At 34.3% G+C, this 20,386-nt stretch overlaps 4 protein-coding genes across 14 annotated transcripts; 3 read left to right on the top strand and 1 right to left on the bottom strand.

Moving 5' to 3' along the window:
* Nucleotides 1-244: 244 nt before the first annotated feature.
* On the top strand, nt 245-6,561 carry LOC119637377 (uncharacterized protein CG7065). Of its 9 annotated transcripts, none has more exons than XM_038033365.1 (3): nt 245-417; nt 633-2,531; nt 4,667-6,561. In XM_038033365.1, exons 2-3 carry the CDS (start codon nt 647-649, stop codon nt 6,271-6,273), a joined length of 3,492 nt encoding a protein of 1,163 aa, XP_037889293.1. In that variant the 5' UTR covers nt 245-417; nt 633-646; the 3' UTR covers nt 6,274-6,561. The 9 variants fall into 9 exon arrangements, with proteins under 9 accessions (XP_037889293.1, XP_037889292.1, XP_037889290.1 ...); XM_038033364.1 differs by having other exon boundaries at nt 245-485; nt 646-2,531; XM_038033362.1 differs by having other exon boundaries at nt 245-485.
* Nucleotides 6,562-12,185: 5,624 nt separating this feature from the next.
* On the top strand, nt 12,186-13,260 carry LOC119637384 (actin-related protein 2/3 complex subunit 4-like). Of its 3 annotated transcripts, none has more exons than XM_038033384.1 (2): nt 12,186-12,223; nt 12,434-13,260. In XM_038033384.1, the coding sequence occupies exon 2, from the start codon at nt 12,565-12,567 to the stop codon at nt 13,069-13,071; it is 507 nt and encodes a 168-aa protein (XP_037889312.1). In that variant the 5' UTR covers nt 12,186-12,223; nt 12,434-12,564; the 3' UTR covers nt 13,072-13,260. The 3 variants fall into 3 exon arrangements, with proteins under 3 accessions (XP_037889312.1, XP_037889313.1, XP_037889311.1); XM_038033385.1 differs by lacking the exon at nt 12,186-12,223 and adding an exon at nt 12,232-12,350; XM_038033383.1 differs by lacking the exon at nt 12,186-12,223 and adding an exon at nt 12,331-12,374.
* A 734-nt stretch (nt 13,261-13,994) lies between these two features.
* On the bottom strand, nt 13,995-14,787 carry LOC119637383 (frataxin homolog, mitochondrial). Its single transcript, XM_038033381.1, has 2 exons — nt 14,457-14,787; nt 13,995-14,398 (listed from the first exon to the last, which is right to left on the bottom strand). The coding sequence occupies exons 1-2, from the start codon at nt 14,760-14,762 to the stop codon at nt 14,138-14,140; spliced, it is 567 nt and encodes a 188-aa protein (XP_037889309.1). The 5' UTR covers nt 14,763-14,787; the 3' UTR covers nt 13,995-14,137.
* Nucleotides 14,788-14,862: 75 nt separating this feature from the next.
* On the top strand, nt 14,863-17,124 carry LOC119637378 (RNA-binding protein 33). Its single transcript, XM_038033370.1, has one exon. The coding sequence runs from the start codon at nt 14,981-14,983 to the stop codon at nt 17,036-17,038; it is 2,058 nt and encodes a 685-aa protein (XP_037889298.1). The 5' UTR covers nt 14,863-14,980; the 3' UTR covers nt 17,039-17,124.
* Nucleotides 17,125-20,386: the final 3,262 nt, after the last annotated feature.

Here is a 20,386-nt window from a genome sequence, read left to right as displayed (position 1 = left end):
GCCAAAAATCTCAAAGAAAATATATTTTCTGAATTCTTATTAAGAATCGTATGAAATCCCAAATAATATGCGATATACATATCATGATATACATATATCATGTACATATACATGATCACAAACCGAACAGAAGACGAATAATGGAAAATACCAACAATATATAATATAATTGTGTTTTTCGATAGCTCTTGATAACACTTTTCATTTCTACGCTGTTTTTTTTGCTGGCAACACTTTTTAGTATACATTTTATTTATGAGAGTTGTGTTGTGTGATAATTCAGAAATTTTCTTCTCTGCACATTTCAGGAATTTTGGTGGAATTTACAACGTTAAAAGTGTTTAATCATTGAATAATTTTTAAAACTGATAGCTGATTTACACATTGCAGATCTTCATAATTTTGCAGAGTTCTGCAGTAAGAACTTTTGTCGCTCCTACTAAATTTTTTTCTGTTAGTGTAGCTACGGACGAAAAAGAACAAGAGTAAGAACTTCAGTAAGTCTTTTTTTTTATTATAAAATTACAATAAAAGTCAGAGGTGAAGAAAAAAGAGTTATGGTTTCTTTTTCATAAAAGTCCAAAGTTAGTGTATTTTTGTTTGGTAAAAATTAATTATAAAAGATTTTATAGATATTTTTACTAGCATGAATATAACGCCAGGCGAGCCAGTGCCACCAGGCTTCGAAGATGAAGTGAACCGAGTGGCACAGATACAAGATACTGTTGACAAATATAAAGGCAATGCTTTAATCGGTTTGGAATATTCGCTGGAACTACATGAAGACAATCGCCATGAACCCGGTTATCTTTGTGTGTTATGCGATAAACGAGGTGATCCCCGCAGCATTATGCACCACTGGACTTCATTTAATCATCGTATGAAGTATTTAGAAAAACATTATCCATCAGCTGTTAAAGAATGTTTGCCGGTTAAATATAAGCCCAACTCTCATAATATTATGATTTTAATTGTACAATCTTTGGCTGAAGCTATTGAAGATCATCATGGTCGTTTATCTGTTACAGTGATGAGTGCTGACGAGTTTCGCCACAAAAAAAGCCATTATATGGAGGAGGTCAACAGTAAATATCACTTTAGCGAACGCAATGGGCCAAACTTCGTTGACGCCATAGACCGCACTCTATGGGAAAATAGGCCATTGAAAAGGAAAGATTCGAATGCTCAGATAACCATAAAAGCACCTAAACGTTTACATGAAATAAATGCAAATAATAAAAATGATTTGGATGAAATATCCAGTGATTCGGATAACGATAACAACAAAAATTGCAATAAAAAATCGAAACAACAAGAGCCAGCCTATCGCACTTTACCACGTGTAAGGCGCTCACCTCCTTTTGAAGAAGAGCGTGAGAAAAAGGTGGAAAAGAAACTTCCGACACCTAAGGAATTGTCATTGCAAGCCTCGCATATTGCGCAAGAACGTTACAAATGGGAAAAATATCGCTGTATGCTGGAGATTCAACTCAAACAGATGGAAAAAATACAACAAGATTATGAAAAGAATCCCGAAAAACACCCTTCATATCCCGAAGAATGGAAAAAGTTTTGGAATCGCCGTTATAAAGAGCTACAAACAGAAAAAAAAGTCGATCCTAATAAATATGATTATAAACCCGAATGGATTGTCTATTGGACGGCACGCATGAAAGAACTCTTTAATGTCGAAGTGGAGAAAAAGAAAAAGGAGATTAAAGTGAAACTTGGTCTACCAGAAGATGCCGAAGAGAAAGTGGATCAATTGAAAGAAAAATATAAAGTACCCGTTAATCGTACAATTGCTGTCAAAAAGATAAGCGAAGGAAGGGCTTCAGAAGATGTTATTGACATTAGTGACGACGATTCGCCAAAACGTTCGCGTCGCTCCCGCTCTCGTAGTCGCAGTCGTGACTATAAAAGATCGCGTTCGCGTTCGTTAAGTCCATTTTCTGATGACTATGAACTTAATAACAAACACTATAGTAACCATCGTCATCGTCCTACTAGGTCGAGGGGTTATAATGCAGGTTCAAACTCTTCTTCCGGTTTGAACGATTACTATGGATACACGCGTTCACGTTATACACCTACACATTATCCTAGTTCATCAACCCATTATCGAGTGCTCGATTCTCATAAAATACCTAAATATGAAGAGCGAAGCGATTTGAAGATATCATCAGTGACAAAAGAAACCAAAGAAGAGCCACCTAAAGACGAAGGACCTGAAGGTCCACTTACCGTGGTAGCAGTGTTACGCCTCCTAACTGCTCTCGAAGATCATTTGGGCAGTTTAGGGCCAAAAGTAGTTGATCTATTGGGAAAAGCTTTGGCTTTAGAAAAGGTCAAAGCGAATTCCTCAGATGATCTTGTGATGAATGAAGATCACTGTGTCTTTTTTGAAACAATTAAGGAAAAACTCAAGGGTCTGCTGATTGCCGATGTGCTCGACGATCAGCAAAAAGTGCGCGCCGTAAAAAAAGCCATTAAAAATATAGCAGCCCTCATTCATCAAGTAACCACTAAAGGTAAGCATTGATCACCGAACATCTAACAGAGTAAGTATGAATAATTTTTTAAATTGCTTTTACTTTGTTTATAAGTTTCTATTATGTTTTTCACATATATAATATATGTGTTCTTCGTAATTCAAAGTATGGTAGTCTTCAAGGAACGAGAGCAGGATTCTCGTTAAATTGCAGTGAAATCTCGAAAACTCACGGTTCTGTTAAATTCGTACACTTATTATTAGAAAAATCCACTTCTTTTTGTAATTTGAAGTGCAAGCAACTTTATACAAACGGATCATCTATTACTTTGCGTTTGATATCATTTAGCGCCTGCAAGTAGTTATTATTTAATAAATTCTAAACGAAATAATTGCAAAAAGGCAATATATATATATATATGCATATATAAAATGTGTGCGTGTGTGTGTGAGTGTGTGTATATATATATATATATATATATACATATATATATATAAGCATACAGTGATGAACAAAATTATTTGCGTATAATCAAGATCAAGATAAACAGATCTTAAAACGGATCCAACTACTAAATGATGAAATGAACTTACCTATAAGGAGCATACGAGCCTACAAGTGTAGAACATGGTGTCGATTGATATAGAAATGGGGTATGGTAAATGCCGGATTCTCCATTCAAATCTTTCATTGTGTGAAAGATTCTGCGCAATTGGTCCAATTGTTCCAAAAAAAAAAAAAAAAAAAGAACCAACTATTGTATTGTTTGCAGCGCCATAAAATGTTTTAAAAATTAAAAATGAAAGTTAAAAAAATTGTGCATGAAAAAAATACGTATAATCGTAAGTAACTTAAAAACAAAGGATTAAAATAAACGTAAATATGTGTCTGCTGAATGCTACTTGAAACTAATTGTTTGAAGTTTTGTTATGCGGATTATGGATCTAAAGGAAAAATAAAAACAATGTCCACTAATAAAGAGTAGAATGCGTTAAGGTCTAAGTTAAACGCGCATCTCTGACGAGACGAGATGAGATGCGAGTACATTGAATATATTCACATGATGAATATATGATTAGCAGAATATCAGCAAGGAGAAAATGAATCGTAAAATTAAGACTGAATGGGAGCAGCGCAGAACACACAGTCGACTAGGAGCAGTAAAATATGGCTGAAAGTATGTGAATTTATTTTCGAAAACAAATCGCTAGCAAGAGGCTTTAATAAAAAATTTAATAAAAAACAAAAAGAATATTGATGGAAAGGATTGGAAAAGCCAACCTAATATATCAACTTTCGGATATAATTTGAAAAGAAACGGAGAGAAAGCATTTTCATGTTAAACGAGGCAATATTTTGACAAATTGGATTATCAACCGATCAGATATTACAATATTTTTATATTATATTTTAATCGAACTTAAAATGTGATTTCTTCTTTGTTCAAAAAAAATGATGATGACGGACTATCATAATGGTTTAGGTTCCTCGTTCAGCTATTTGTTCATCTTTTCGGTGTTCTTTAAGATCATCTATTTCTTTTTTCCTTTAATAGTTTATTGAAATATTATCAATGTCTTTTCGGAAATCGACTTTTAATTGAATAATTTTGTCCATCACTGCCGTTGTGTGCTTAACAGAATCGTTGCTGTATTAACAAAATTGATTCGGTCCTATTTATGATGGTATGTCGCTTATTTGGCTACCAAAATAATTATCTACACAATTCTCGTTATCACTTATAAGTATCGAAGTAAACAATTGATTTCGGCAAAAAAGTTGTGTGTTGTGTGTACAAATTTTTAAATATAATTATTGTAAAAAAAAAAAGAAGTGATTTTTGTGGAATGGTTCTAAAATAAAAAGAAAAAATTAGGAAAAGTGGAAAACAAGTTTTGGTTCTCTTCAAAACTTCTCTTCGATCATTTTTGAAAGAAAGCTACCAAAATTTGATTGATTTTAAAAGCATTGATTTATTGCTTTTGAAATTCATTTAATAAGTGTATGTTTGTGCAAAAGTGTAAGTTTTGGAAATCAAAGGTTCGAAGGTGCAAAACAGTGTGTCGTACTAGGAAAAATCTATAAGTATACTAAAGATAATTACTTTGCAAATTCTTTAATCGTTTAATTACAAATTTTCTTGCGATATAATCATTTTTTCTACGGTTCTATAGGTCCGCAAACTGATTCAACTGTTCAAGCTGGCAATGAAAATAAAAAAAATCCCAAGGAATCGACAAAACAATCAACTAATTCTAAAGTTTCGTCGAGTGCAAGTATTAAAGATTTACCATTCGATCGTCAAGTGGTCGCAACGAAATTGGCAGCTTCACTTGTTATTCATGGACGTGAAGATGTCTCTACGGAAGATATGGATAAATTGATATTCATGTATATTTTAATGGTAAAGTTATCGAAATCGAAACGCGAAGTTGACGGCAAACCTATTTACACTAAAGATATATTATTGCAATTGGGTATTTCAACGTCAACACCGCCTGGCGTTGGCAATAAACCAACTAGTGCAGCTTTAGCCGCTCTGCCGGGCATAGTTGATGAGCTTTTTGAAAAAGAGCTGACAAGTCTGGTACAGGAAGTCGAAGAGGAAATCGATAATGAATCTATGGATAAAGAATCACGTAGTGATGGGAATAGTAATATGTTAGAATCTTTAACAGACTCAGATTTGCAAACGTTGTTGCAAAATTTCAAACATCTATCTAATGAGGAGCAGCATCATTTAATAGCCCATCTTAAGAAATTAGAATCAGCCGATCCTGCACGTGTCGAAAAGTTACGTAAATTTGTTAATTTCGCAGATATGATAGAAACTTCGAGGTCAACCACGGAATCGACGAAATCGAAAGAGACTCCGCCAGTAGCAGGTTCTCGGAGCAAAAATTTTAATTGTAATGATTCTCCGCCAGCCAACAGCAATAAGGACAAAATTACTGCCCCAGGTACTGAAGAAGACGAGCATCGTCGTCGTCCATTACAAGTTAATCCTAGTAAATTTGCTTTGGATGATGAGGAAGAGGAGGACGATGATTATAACTTCGAAGAAGTGTTTAAAGCAGCTTCTAGTAACGTTAACAGTTCATCGGAAGAGCATTTGCACCAATCGAATGAAAATAAAAGTTCAAAGAGTACTCACGAGGCAGTCGTTCCGGCAATATCTTCACCCACATCTTTGACTTTCAATCCGGCCGGCTTTAATATATCTCTTAATGATACCCAGAATCTTATAGCTAATATTATGGGCTCTTTGCAACAAAGCAATTCTGGTCCAAAATGTACCACTGGCAATAATCATAATAATAATAATAAATCACCTACAGTACCGAAACCTGTACCAGCCGTACCTATACAGCCACAGCCCGTGCCACCAATTGCACCAGCGGCATCCAAGATTAAGGAGACCAATATTGGTGGCGGCGCTGGTGGTAGCAATGATAGCGGTGATCGTGATGCCAGCAGTGCCATTGGCAATCGAGAACGGATGTTGCCTCAAAATATGTCCAATATGCCGTACTATCCTCACCAACAACAGGAAACTACGCCTTATAATTACAATCAAATGAATAATCCTGGATACTATAATATGATGCCTACTGGACCTGTAGGGGGCTATAATCAAAATGCATACGCTCCTGGCTATCAGCAATGGGATAACGGACCACCGCAAATGCAATCATTTGGTGTGCAAGGCTTCAGTATGCCATCTCATCCTCAACCCAATCAACCGATGGGTTACAATATGTATGGACAAGGTGGTAATTGAATTAAATTATTCTTCTCACGAAAATCAACTGTTCACAATGGAGATAATAATCATCTCCATTTATATTCATGTACTGATGAAATAAAGTTTTATTTTTTCACTTTTTAGTTTAGAAAAAAAGACAGTTTTAGGTTTTTTTTTTTTTTGAATAACTTGTGTGTGTGTGTATTATACAAATATGAGTATGTATTATAAAAATATGAGTAGAAGAAAGCCGAGAGTCGATGATTTAACGAATTCTGCATTTTTAATAAACAAAGTTTAATAAAAGTACTTAAAAATATATATATTTTTGCATAGTAAACGACTTACGCGTGCAAAACATACATACATCTAAATAATAAATAATGTTTATAAATGAGGAAATTTTGCATAAATAATACGTTTCGCGTAGCGCCTACTTCTTCTTAAGATAGACTTGTAAATACCTAAAAGAAATAAAAGCCTATCATATTTCTTATTTTATTTGCAATTTATTAATATTTATTATTCACATGTATATATATATGTATATGTATATGTATATGGGATATATCAAAAAGAAGCAGGAGCACGGGCAGGATAAGAACAGAAGTACAGAAGTCTAAGGAAGTATAGTATTACGCATACAATTTAATTAAATGAAAACCAATGTATTAGAAGATCAGATTTGTTTGCTTACCTTGTTCATTTATATGCTATTCGATTTCCCGTAGAGAATATATGACGTTTGTGAGATCCATGCCTTACGCCGAGAAGGACTTAAAACAGATTCATCTTTTAGTCTATCGAATCCGAATTGTTTTCCTCAGTCATTTAAAGCTTGTCTGTCTCTCTGATGTTGGCCCATCTATTTTTATCTTCAACTTAGAGATCACATTTATTGGGATATTCCCGCACATTTAGCTACACTCGACTCGTTTTGACGCATTAATAAACGCTATTGAAAATGGATTGTGCTATTTTTATGAAAAAAATCGATAGAACCAAGTGCGTTGGTGGACAAAATAAAAATTTGGAAAATATCTTTTGACAGGTAAGCCTTTGTATGGTGAAAAACTAACACTTTACGCATTAATCCAAGTTTGTGAACGCCATAACATATTAGAGATCTCAAGAAGCGACGACAACATTCTATCCTTAGATCTTCGATAAGAAAATTAAATTTATTGTATTTGGCAGCCAACATTGCCCGAACAACGAGCCCACTTTCATATAAAGGTTCTTTTTTATGGAAGCAAGATACGATGCTCTATATGAAATCACAAAAATGAATGAGGAATTGTATTATGCGAAGCGATGCATGCTACTTGACTATGATATTTTTCCTTGTATGATTATAAAACCCCATCACTTTAACCATCAATTAAGCAGCTAACTATTTAAGGCAAACGTAAAAAGCAGTTATCTGCTCTTCGACATGCCCTCTATTTTTTATTAAACTGGTAAATTGTTTATACCTATAAAATATCTTTTTATATATGCAAATAATACTACAGCCGTCGTCATAGTTAAGTATTTGCACAAAATCGAAGTAATATTTTAAACTCTTCTAGATTTTCGGATGTTTTCTAGTCAGCTGAAAACCTTTTCAGGCATTTGAATAGCAAAATTGAGTTGGAAATCGTTTTACTTTTATTTGAGTATAAATGTTTGCTTAAATCATTTGTCTGTTTCGTAAGACAAATCTCGTTAGAATCGCCATTCGAATGGTAGATTGGTTTCGAGATGAATTTAATTAAAATTTTCTTATAAATGAAATCGGAAAAAGTTTATCTAAGCGCCATCTAGTGGTTTCTAGTTAACCATAGTTTGACGCTTTCGGGCTTTCCCTAGGCGTATCCAGCTAGTCCTTAAGCTCTTCAAACCTTGAACCTTGCTATTGGCAATTTTCGATGGATTGTCAGGTTCGCTCTGTCTAACGGCTTCGTTTGGATCGTCGCGGCAATTGCATCCACCAGCTGGATGCAACTGCAACTTTATTGATATTTCTTTGTGGCTTGTTGTAGTATTGGACTTTCGCAACAACATTCGAACGAATATATTGTCGCAATCATGGAAACTGTAAGGATGATTTCGCACACATTTTAATTATGAGCTATACGAACTTATCGAAAGACATCTTTGTAAACATTGGATCCAGCCGTTCATTTCGACTAAATTTGTGATCTTTCTCTCTAATGTAGGTATTTGCAAATCATGAAGCAGTGCGCTTAAATAGCACGTAAAATTTTTCCCATTGCATTCAAGCAAGTGTTGTTTGCCTGCGCAAACGTGAACCATTTTTTTATAAATCTAAAAGTAAGCGTTTAGGTTAATAAATAAGAAAATACTTCTTAGAAAATATTTTATTTTGGTCCGCCTTCTATAGCGTCATTGGGAGCCTGCGATGCAAGTCACACTTTTATAATTGTGGATATTGAAGCTTGCTTTTGCTTGCAAAGTAATGGAAGTGTTCTTAAGAAATTCCGTACCTGGACGACGCTTATTTACCAATAAATCGAATCTTCCCCACCTGGATACTTTACCGGACAGGAATATATAAAGAGTTATTATATTTACTATTAATTGTTCGGTGACTTGGAAGTTAATCTTTAATATAATGCACTTTAATAAAACAATTTGGAAATTAACTTTTAAATTGATTAATAAAGCATCTTTATTGAGTTTTCATTTCTTGGAAAATAATGCATGGTATAAATTGAAATTCTATATGATATAATAACAAGCCTGAAAGTTTTATTCGGCAGGGGCCGAATCTCGCATGCCCACCACCATTAAAATTTTTGGGATGAAATTCATCTGTCATCTCTCCTCATCGCTAAAAAGTTGATGTTAAGAATAATTAATCTATCGCGTTGGGACGCGATAATTCTATTCTAAATAATAATTTTAGAATGGACGCATCTAACTTATCGCCTTCCACTCTGCAAGTCCTTTTAAAGTGGTATCTATATCGCTGGTTAATAATATCAGATAAAAAATTAATCCGTTAGGTCGTGGTGTTCAAAAACGGCTAAGCTCTTATTGTCCGTTTGTACTTTTCTCCGCAATCTGTCACACGACAAACATATGCAACTCGTGCAATTGCTGTTGTATCAATTGCAACGTCTCCATCGGCCTTTTAATTGATTGATGGAGAAGGAAACTAATTTCTAAATTTAAAATTGATTTTATTTATCCTGGCCAACCAAAATTATTTTCGATTTTTAAATATTCGTCGTTCGTACAATATTCGAATATTGCCCGAGATCAATGCCAAGCAAAGAGAATATCGATGTTTTCCATTGGAACTTGCCGATCAATACGAGTTCCTGTGTCCACTGCGCTTTCAAAACTATTCAATTTATATCATATGATAACTAGGATAAATGATTCATTTAATAATCAATATCATAAATATGTCTGTCTTCCTATTAATACTTTTACTATTGTTACTATTATTATTATTATTATTATTATTATTATTACTATTATTATCATCATCATAATTCATTCAGCCAGAGAAATAAATTTGAAGACTAAAGTCTTAAAGCACGAGCATTTAAGGCTATCGGCTCCATTAAAAACTCCAACACAGTTAAGATTTGTATCCATAACCATTGAGTTGTTAGTCGAGATTCCTTGCTTTCCGTCACTTAGGCGAATAGGTTGGAAGGAGAGCAAACTAGCACTTTCATATATAAGGATGTAGAAAGTAATAATAAAATAACGTTACATATTTAAATAAAACTTCTTTTATAGGGTGTAGAAAGAAAAAAAGAAGATTTATTAACTTATATTATTATATTAAATTACACAAAAGTATGTTAAAAAAAAGCAAGTCCTCAGAAATTGCAAGTCCGACGAAAAGGCGAAGGAAGAAAACATAATGAGGCCGGATTATTCAGGTTAACTAAAAGGAAAAGACGAATAGAAAAGATCTAGAGAATAAGATCTAATAACCAGGCCAGTTGGTGAAATCAGATTGCAAAAAAAGGACAATTAAGAATCCAGCGATTAAAATAGCAAAAAATGAACTTGTTGGAGGCACAACAAACTTATTAACCGTAATTCAAACTCATTATTCGGAAATAGATAACACGATAACAGATTTAAATATTAATTAAATTTCAAATATATCTTTGTCACAATTCTATAGGAGAAAAATGAAAATTTAGGCTCGCGCACCCACAACAATTATTGCGCTAAACATCAAACCATTCTTTGGCTCACAGCTATAATGGCACAGCGTAAGGAATACGAAAATAATGTATTCTGAAGGTTAGATGTGTTAGAAGAATAATAAGCAGAAATTATTTGATATAGGCATAAAAGGCATAAAAGGCTAGTAATTGAAATAAAATTCATTTTTGTAATATTGAGAGGATATTGGTCCATTTGGAAATATATTTTAAAGTACTTTATGTTGATGGGGCCAGGGATAAAACGATTTCGTTTGATAAACTGAACGCAATGAACGCTTTCGGATTGAATGTTATTGTAATCGAATCAAGATCACAAATGTTGGCATGTGGGCATGCCATAATTTTCAGGAATTCTATGATAACGACGGGAAGAACATATGCTTAGAAAAATGTAATTTCAAGCAAAAAAGCCATGTCCTATCCAGAGGCACTAAAATTATTGAATCATTGTCTTTAAACAAATCGTAAGCGAATTATTTATTTGTCCCAAGATATCTTTAATGAACGGCAATTTTTATTTAAGAATTTATTAAATCAGGATGCGCTAGAAAACTTATTCATTCTTTATCATTCCCCTTTAAAACATTTGTCAACTCATCTTATCTTAATAAAAATTCTTAGAAACAAATTCGTGCAAAGGAAAATTGGAAGAAAAACAAATATGAAATGTCAGACTGAATCGTTCATTTCGATCTAGGTTTATTAGACATTGTAACGTGAACAGTTTTTTGTGATTTTCGCGTACTTATTGAACTCATCTTGAGGTTAAATTTGTCCCACTGAGGGGTGATTTGTAAATTTGCGCGCGTTTTATTTAAAACTCTTAGACGCTCTATTTACAAATCGAGAGTGGTTTCATAGATATAATTGTGCAAGCGTATTAGAGATATGACCATTAAAAATATTTTAAAATAACCGGGAGAGGACTGTCAAGAATGTAAATTTCGTATCCGACTTTATCTTAGCAGTATACAACAACTGAACATAATTTAGCTTTTTCGGAAAAGTTTGCATTTAATTGCAGATTTAGAAAATACTATATATTTTGTTTACTTTCTTCTTATTATTAATATCGTTGTTATTACCACGTTATTTTTGTATAATGATAACACTGGTTAACGATGCATAGACCTGGAATACTTTTCACAGACACAAGTGTTTTAAATTAACATCCCGCCGCCTTGTGCAATACTTTTTGCGTGGTATGCTAAATTGCGAAATTTTTAAATCAAATTTGTTTCAGTACATTTTTTCCAGTGAATTTTTTTTTCAAGACTAGCGTGTACGCCATTTAATGGTAGGCTGCGATTCACTATAGTATTTTCACTTCTTTAAGGCATATTTTTGTAAATTTTGTTACTTCATATCACCCATATCATCCATAACTCAACTAAAGAATTTACTGCACGAAATTGCAGTAGTATTAATAGCTTCACTTAATTAAGTGAAGTAAATGGAAAATGACAAAGAATCGCTCGTCTTTTATTTATTTATTTTCATTTCTCTATAGAACATCTTTAAAAAGACCTTTGCATAAAAATAAGACTACCACCAATTTTGTTATTGTATGGTTAATCAAAATAAGACAAAAACCAAGGAATGCTTCTCTCCTGTCGATTTAAAGCCAAATTTTGTTTGGATAGGGAAAAATTCAACACTATTATTATTCAAAGATTAATAATAAAGTTAGCAGCACTGCACGATTATATGCATTCGCTCTGACGACCAGCTGTTTCTAAATACAAGTACTGCGACTGTTTTCCGTTTTGCCGTAAACAAAAAAAGTATGTAATAATAGGGAAACTTTGATTTCTTATTCGTAAAAGGGGTCAAAATTGATATAAAAATATTTTATAGATTAAAGCTTCTATCTATATTATCAGCAAATGAGATTTTTCGAAAAATCCTAAAGTAAAGTATTGTAAAAGAGAAGGAGTAATAGTTTTCCCAATGTATCACTTATTTCCTAAAATTAATACTTACTTAAATTGCAGCGCCGGTGACAAATTACAATGCGTGTAGCAATCTGGGAGGTGTTTCGTGCAATTCTCCGTTCTGTTTTCTGTCAGAAAAATTGAAGTGAATCATATATTTTCTTTATAACTAAATAAATATTTAAGAAGCAATGGCTGCTACTCTCAAATTATATTTAACTGCCGTACGTCACTCGCTAACAGCGGCAATGTGCTTGCAGAACTTTGCTTCCCAAGTAGTAGAGCGTCACAACAAACCAGAAGTAGAGGTCTGCTCGAGCAAAGAACTGATTTTAACACCAATATTGATATCACGTAATGAACGTGAACGGGTCCTCATTGAACCCTCGATCAATTCGGTACGTGTTAGTATCGCGGTTAAGCAAGCGGATGAAATTGAGAAAATATTATGCCACAAATTCACACGGTTTATGATGCGTCGGGCAGAATCTTTTATTGTTCTAAGACGAAAACCCATTGATAGTTACGATATAAGCTTTTTGATAACGAATTTCCACACAGAGCAGATGTATAAACACAAATTGGTGGATTTTGTCATTAGTTTCATGGAAGAGATCGATAAAGAAATTAGCGAAATGAAATTGGCCGTGAATGCTCGTGCGCGTACTTGTGCAGAAGAATTCTTAAAAAGATTTTAAAAAATTCCATTGAATGTATTTCTTAAATAATTATAAGCAAAGAAATAATTTTTGTATTACTTTAGTATTTAATAAATGCCATATGTTATGTTAACAAATCTAAAGGCTCAGTATACAGGAGGAAATTTGCGATTACTTTGATGGTGGCACATTTCCCACCCAAAGCAGTACAACGGAATTTTCATAATCCACAAATCTTTCTGTTTCCTTAACTTGCTTCTTAGTCTCTTCTTCATCCTGTGTTATTTCTACAAAGTGGTGCTGACCCGAGCTAGTCTTCTTCTTTAGAATTACTAGAGGGTAAAACTTTACCAGGTGTTCAAGCAGTAAGTGATGCCTAGAGTTTATGATTTCAATTAAATTTAAAAAGTTAATATAACGATGTCCGGCCAATTTTTATGAAATTTGATACTCTGACGTGGTCCAGCCCAAGGACGAACACTTTTGAAAATTATACGAAGTGCACCGTTTTTTTGACCACACCCTACACCTTATTTTGCTAATTTATAATAGTAAAAAACATTGTAGCTTTTAGAATTTCGGGACTAAAATCGCGTAGTATTCCGGCATTTTAAATTGTTGCGGAAACTTTAGATCGAAAGATGTAGAGGTCTTTGAATATTTCGAGCAATTGCACGATACTTCCAAGGACAAACGCTTGGACAAATTACTAAATGGCCAAAAATCGCTGAAAAGAGTACTGTAAACTTTATAATGATGAAATTTTAATAAACTCTGAACAGGATTGTCGATCTGACGTGAAATCTGATTCACTCTTAAAGAAGCGAGGACTTGGTGATATGATTAAAAAACAACCGAATACCATAAACGAGGACAGTAGCATGCATAAAACTGAAGATACGTTAACCTCGAATCTTACTTTGGATCAATACAATGCTCAACAAGAAAGGTGCTACCTGGAACATCTGAAAATATTACAAGAAAATCTTAAAATTCAAGAGCGTGCCATTGAAATACAAAATCAATTATTGCAAGAATTAATAAAACGGTTTCCAACTTAGCAAACTTAGTTTTTAGTAACTTATTTTCATTTTTCGTATTATGTTCAACTGCTGTAAGGTAATTCAGAAAAATCTAACTTTTGATCTTTGAATATAGGCTGTAGCTCCTGTTGCAATAAGTCGTGCAAAGTCTCATCATCGTGACGATAAAGCCATTTACCCTTTTCGCCGGTTTTGGGACCTACAAAATCGTAGCGCTTTGGTCCACTAAAGGGTGAACTTAACCAAATTTGTCTGTTGGGCGTCTGACGATTGATAACATAGACGCCGTGTTTAGGGCCTAAGTTAACAGTTAACACACCATCCTGTAAAGGAGATACCATTCGATGAACTTTGAAATTTTTCTTAAGTCATTGCACTTACACTATAACCTATGTCACTGCCCGGTAAATAATCTACAGTTTCTACTAGGCGTTCCATATATTCGTTGAGGGCGTCCAGTGTCGTAGCGCATACTTTTTCATAAGTAGACTGATCGAGAACAGAATCCACAATGTGTTCGACGGATTTATCCGTAGATAGATATCTATAGTGGTTACGTAAGGCTGTGAGCGGAGTGTGGCGTAGTTGGGTATATACATTATAACTTCTTTGTGGTAATTTTGTAAAATTCTTTGAGTTTATATAAATATATCGCCATGAACGGCGAAAGTGTATTCCTCTGAACATTTTATTTTTACTTATGAGAACATCTGATTCTATTTATTACAACGAAAAAATTTAAACTTAGGCAACTCTTCAATGCTTTTGCTTATTATAATCGATTATTTATCGGCGTGCTTGACGTTTAATGATTATTTTTCCGTGATTCTGTGGTTGAATTACATTTATAAAAGCAACATAGCTTTTTATGTTCAATAAAAATACCGATTTGATTCAGTAACATTATGTCTCTACCAAGCAATTATAAACAAATTGCTGTAGCTACGACATCTTCTTCGTCTACATCAGGTGGCAGTGGAAGCGGTAGATCTCGTTCTTCGGGAGCTGGTGGTGGGTCCGATCGTAGCAAGGATAATACACCCATTTTCACCCATAGTAATCACGCTAATCCGGCATTCACTCCCCAAAAGGCCGGGAAATCTTCCAGTTCTAAAAATCAAGCTGAGTCGCGAGCGCCAAAACCACCGAAACCACCAGAAAAACCTATTCTGCCGTATATGCGATATTCGAAGAAAATTTGGGACAGTGTCAAAGCTCAACATCCCGATTTGAAATTATGGGAATTGGGTAAAAAAATCGGCGCCATGTGGAAACAACTCACGGACACAGAGAAACAAGAGTTTATAGACGAGTATGAAGCAGACAAACTAGAATATGAGAAAGCATTGAAGGCTTATCATAACTCACCAGCCTATCAAGCATATTTAGCCGCTAAGAGTAAAGTAAAAGCTGATGGCGACATTCATGAAACACCTTCGCGTGGAGCGGGTGGCAAGGGTCAACAAGAGAGACGTATAGATATACAACCAGCAGAGGATGAAGACGATCAAGATGAGGGCTATTCTTTTAAACATGTAGCTTACGCCCGTTACTTACGCAATCATCGGCTAATCAATGAAATATTTTCGGATGCGGTGGTGCCCGATGTGCGTTCAGTGGTTACCACACACCGTATGCAAGTACTTAAACGTCAAGTAAGTTCATTGACTATGCATCAGACAAAACTCGAAGCTGAATTACAGCAAATGGAGGAAAAATTTGAGGCTAAAAAGCAACGTATGATCGAATCTAGTTTAGCTTTTCAGGAAGAGCTAAAGCGGCATTGTAAACCAGCGGTGGATGAAGAAACATTTCAGAAAATGGTTCAGCGAATGTATGAAGAAATGAAAAAAGAACGCCAACGCTTAGAAGAGCCAAATTCGATAACGCTGGCAGGAAATAGATCGGATAATAAGCCACCTTTAATTGGGCCGGCTGTACCAACAAGCGGTCCCCCACCTAATGCGGAGCCGAAGAAAGACGTAAATCCAAGTGTTTCGGCTTCACTCACTAAGCCCATTCATGAATCGAGTAGTAAAACTGAACCTGAACCAATGGATATTGAACCACCGGCTAAACTAACTGCGCCTATTCCTCCTAAATTAGCTGAACAGAAGCCTAATGAGATATTGCCGAAGGGAGTTAAGGTGGGACCTGAAGTGGAATTAAGAAACAAAGAATCAATAATTAAAAATAAAATTTCAAACGTTAAGGCCGCAACTGCCACTCCCCTTCCGCCTGCGAGTACATCAGGTGAACAACAGCCACAATCCATGATGGCGCCAGCAATATCCGCTGCACATTTGCCGACTTCAGCAAATTCTAACGTAGCTCCGATTCAAGTAGCCCCTACAGCTTCAATACCAACTTCGCATACCACACCCCAAACTCAGCAGATTCCTCCAACTATGCCTATGCATCCACATCCACCGCCACCTCCCCCACATGCTCCTCATTTATCACCTCATATGAGTCCACATCAGCCGCCAATGAGTGCCATGTCACCGCATGGAGCTTATCCATCTTATGGGGCGCCACCTGGCGGAACTACTCGTTCACCGTACTATCAACCTCAATACGGAGCTCATCCACCACAACAACCTTATGGTCAGTATGCACCATATTCACATTACCAGCAACCTTATGGACCACCACCAGGATCTCATTATATAAACTCTAGGCCACCGCCCCAGCACAATAGCGCCTCTGTGCATTACGCTGAACACGGAGGGCCACCAGTACCTCAACAACAAACTGCACCGCCTGGTCATATGGCACCCCACGATGTTTACGCTCCGTTAACGGCGGCACACAACTCTTTACCATCGCAACAACAACCAGTACCGGCATCAGGACCTTCAGTTCCAACTATGCCTGGCAGTGCGAATTCGTCTAGTGCTCCTCCCTTACCGAGTGGAGAAAATATGCAGTCTGCTGACAATGAGGATAGTAAGAATGAATAAAGACGTAATATTCCATTCTTTCATGACAAGTAACTTAACAATCAGTAATTTAATAAGCAAGTTTTAAAATGTCTATGTTTCTTATAATTAATAAAGGCAATTATCAATATTCGCTTGAATACATGCGTGTAATAGATTAAATTTAATATGCAGATTTTCTCTATTGTAATGTTCAGATGAGTACATTCTTCTTCATACGAAAAAAAAGCTTTTTCTCCTTTCCATTTATATATTTCGCTAAGTCTTCCTCTTCGGAATGCTAAATGCATGTATGTTTTCATGATTTGTAATGGTTACGTATATGCAACAAGTTGCGGCTAAGGCAATTTCAAATTCTTTTAATTAACTAATACAGAATAGGAATTCTCTGTATATTAGTGTATGTACCACTACAAAGATTGGTTGTGCGGAAATTAAATCAAATGAAATTAATTATACGAACTACCATGAACATTGTTTTTCGTCGGAAGCGCTATTAATGACTTCTAGAAAATACTGCTCGCTGCTTCTTTTAAACCATGCGTAAATTCAAATATCATCCAAATATTATTTTAATTTAAAGTAACCAAATTACGTGTTCAGTCCTGTAAGCAAAGTAAAGTTCTACTCCTTACTCACAGGTATGCTTCTACAATTACCCGAAGATGTACGAAAGTGCCTGCTAATTAATTTAATAAAAATACTTTAAGAATCGCTTTACAAATACCTAACTACTAATACTTAATCCAATATTTTCGAATTTGTTTTGCTATTCATGCGAATTTATATCGGAAACTATCTACTAAAAAATTTATAAATAAAGAAACATCTCGTGTAATGTGTAGATTTTATCCCTCGGTTACTTTGGTTTCATCTTTACCACAAAGTTATTAATAATGAAACTAAAATATAGCAAAAATGTGAAACATACAAATATGGTTATGAAAAAAAATTAAATTTATGTTATTTTTTATTAATATGTTTTCATTTCGGAAATCGTGGCGATTTTTCGAACAATCTTGGTTAAGAAAGATCGAAAATACTGTAAATTCTAAATATATTTAATTATCCATTTTTTACACAATTGATAGGAATAAATAATAACAGAAGAATTTTCTGTCAGTCAATTTTTATCATATTCACTTATAAAGACCTACGTCTCACTATCCTACGTCTTTACCGTGGCGGCATTTAACAGCCGCAAAAAAGACGAGAGTGCAAAAAATTGTCCCCTATTTTTTGGCGACTATTTTAGTAATTGTTTTGATAAATAAGGTTCTTTATAATTTGTGCTAAAATGTATCATCGACAAAATGTTTTTATCAGTCAACTGAAGTGTATAATGGTCAATGGGCAATCATATCTAAAATTTAGGCGAGTGCTTACTAATGGCAATACTACAGTCGGCTGTTTTATTTGCAAAAGCGTTTGTCATATCCTATGGTGAAGTTTGATTCGTTTTTTCATTTGATTCAGTTCGTATTTTTGGTTTAATTCCCCTTTTTTTATTAACTTATTAAATTGAATAAAAAATTCGTTCAGATAAATTAAAAATCACAAAAAGTACAGTTGAAGAATCTGTACTGAAAATTTTGTGAATGATGCACAAGTGAAGAGTGAAAAAAAAGCGCAACGTATGAAGTAAAAAATATTTGTTGTTTGTATGTGCAATAAAAACAGCACATAGCTAAACAAAGCGATATCAAGAAGTGCCAGCACAAAGCATAGATCGAAAAGAAACGCGCCTTTACCTTTTGGCTACTCATTCGCTCATTGAATTATTTTACAACGTTTTATCGTTCGTTTGTGGTCGTTTTTAACGCGTTGTGGTTTTTCTTTGAATTTAGGCTTCATAAAGGGCTAACTTTCAATGCAGAAATTATTTCCGTTTTCTCTTTTTTAATCCTTAATTTGATTTATTTTCAAAAAGTACATTTCGTAAAGACATTTAAATTTCCCTTCGTTCTATATCCAAAAAGTTTATACTTTGATACATATAATTAACGAAAGGTAAGTACCAAGAAAAAAAATTACACCCAGCGTGAAAGTTGTACAGTAAACGAGAAAAGAAATATTAACAAGCCAAGCAACGTAAACTACAGTATGAGAACAGGGTTTAACAGGCTTAATTACTTTTATAAGAGGAAATAATTGTTCTATGCTGGAATATGCTTAAGAGTGAGTCATTTTAGCAAGCATTGCCGGTTTTAAATTCTTTGTCCTCTCCCTACACCCTGTTCTTATTTGCTTGTGCTCACAGCACCTAAACCGTGTTTTGCTTTGTGGCAGTTGACAATTTTGACATTGTTTTACGTTTTGCTTTTCTACTACTATTCGTAAGTTGAGTCAGAGTTAGGGATGCCGAATGAATTTTTGATAGTTGCTCTCTAAAGTTTACACTTATAAAAATCAGTGGCAGAACGATTTCATTTCGTTTTCTCAAACTTTCTTACTTTTGACCAGCATTTATAAAATAAATTAATTTGTTTATACATACTGCTTATTTCAAAGTCCTTTGAAATGAAAACGATCCTATCCTCAAAGTTTAATTTTTATAACCGTCGACGGGATATAACTCTGCATTAATTTTGCGCTTCATTCTCTAAGTACGCAAGTATACATAATATTAACTAAGCCGAATGCTAAGTGCATTTATAACACACATCTTATGTTACCAGAATTGTTAGAAATATCGGTACTACTGTTTGCATTTACGCAAATGGAAACAATTATACTTTATATGTATAGTATAGTAGTTATCAATTTTACAAAATACTTCAAAATGCTGGAGCCTGTCCCGTCTATGAATTTTCGAAACCTAAACATTTTAGATCTGCTCTAGATAGATCTTTTGTTCAATTTATAAACATTGTAGTTTGTTATTTTCCTTAGTAAATAATGATATTTTTTTATAATTGCATCAACAAGTGAAATAAACGTCATCAGACTATATACAAGATTTTCAGCAATTTTATGCCAATTTAAAGAACTGCATAAATATACAAAAAATTTCTCAAATACCGTATACTCTTCAGTAGTAGTTTCTATTATTGTAATAGATGAAAATTAAAACGCAGTCGATAAGGTTTTTTGCAAAAAAAAGTTGAAAATTTACTTAATTTAAGCCAGCTTTTCTCTCTATCCATCCTATTGTTATGGATGATATTGAAGTTTATTGTGCATCTCATTTACATTGGCTGCAACATGTATAACGGGATCTGTTAAATATAAATTGATCGTCAACTGTTGATTTAACAGTACTTGTCAATATCGTATGTTATTTTAACTTCCACATTCCGGAAAATAGGAGTGCAAAATTGTATTCCTATTTTGTGAACGAAACAGAAATTGTATTAATGGAGGCGGGAG

The sequence above is a fragment of the Glossina fuscipes genome, unplaced genomic scaffold (genome assembly GCF_014805625.2).
Source record: "Glossina fuscipes isolate IAEA_lab_2018 unplaced genomic scaffold, Yale_Gfus_2 59, whole genome shotgun sequence".
Lineage (NCBI taxonomy): Eukaryota > Metazoa > Arthropoda > Insecta > Diptera > Glossinidae > Glossina > Glossina fuscipes.
Note: the sequence above shows the minus strand (reverse complement) of the source record. Positions and strands in the feature narration are given on the sequence as shown.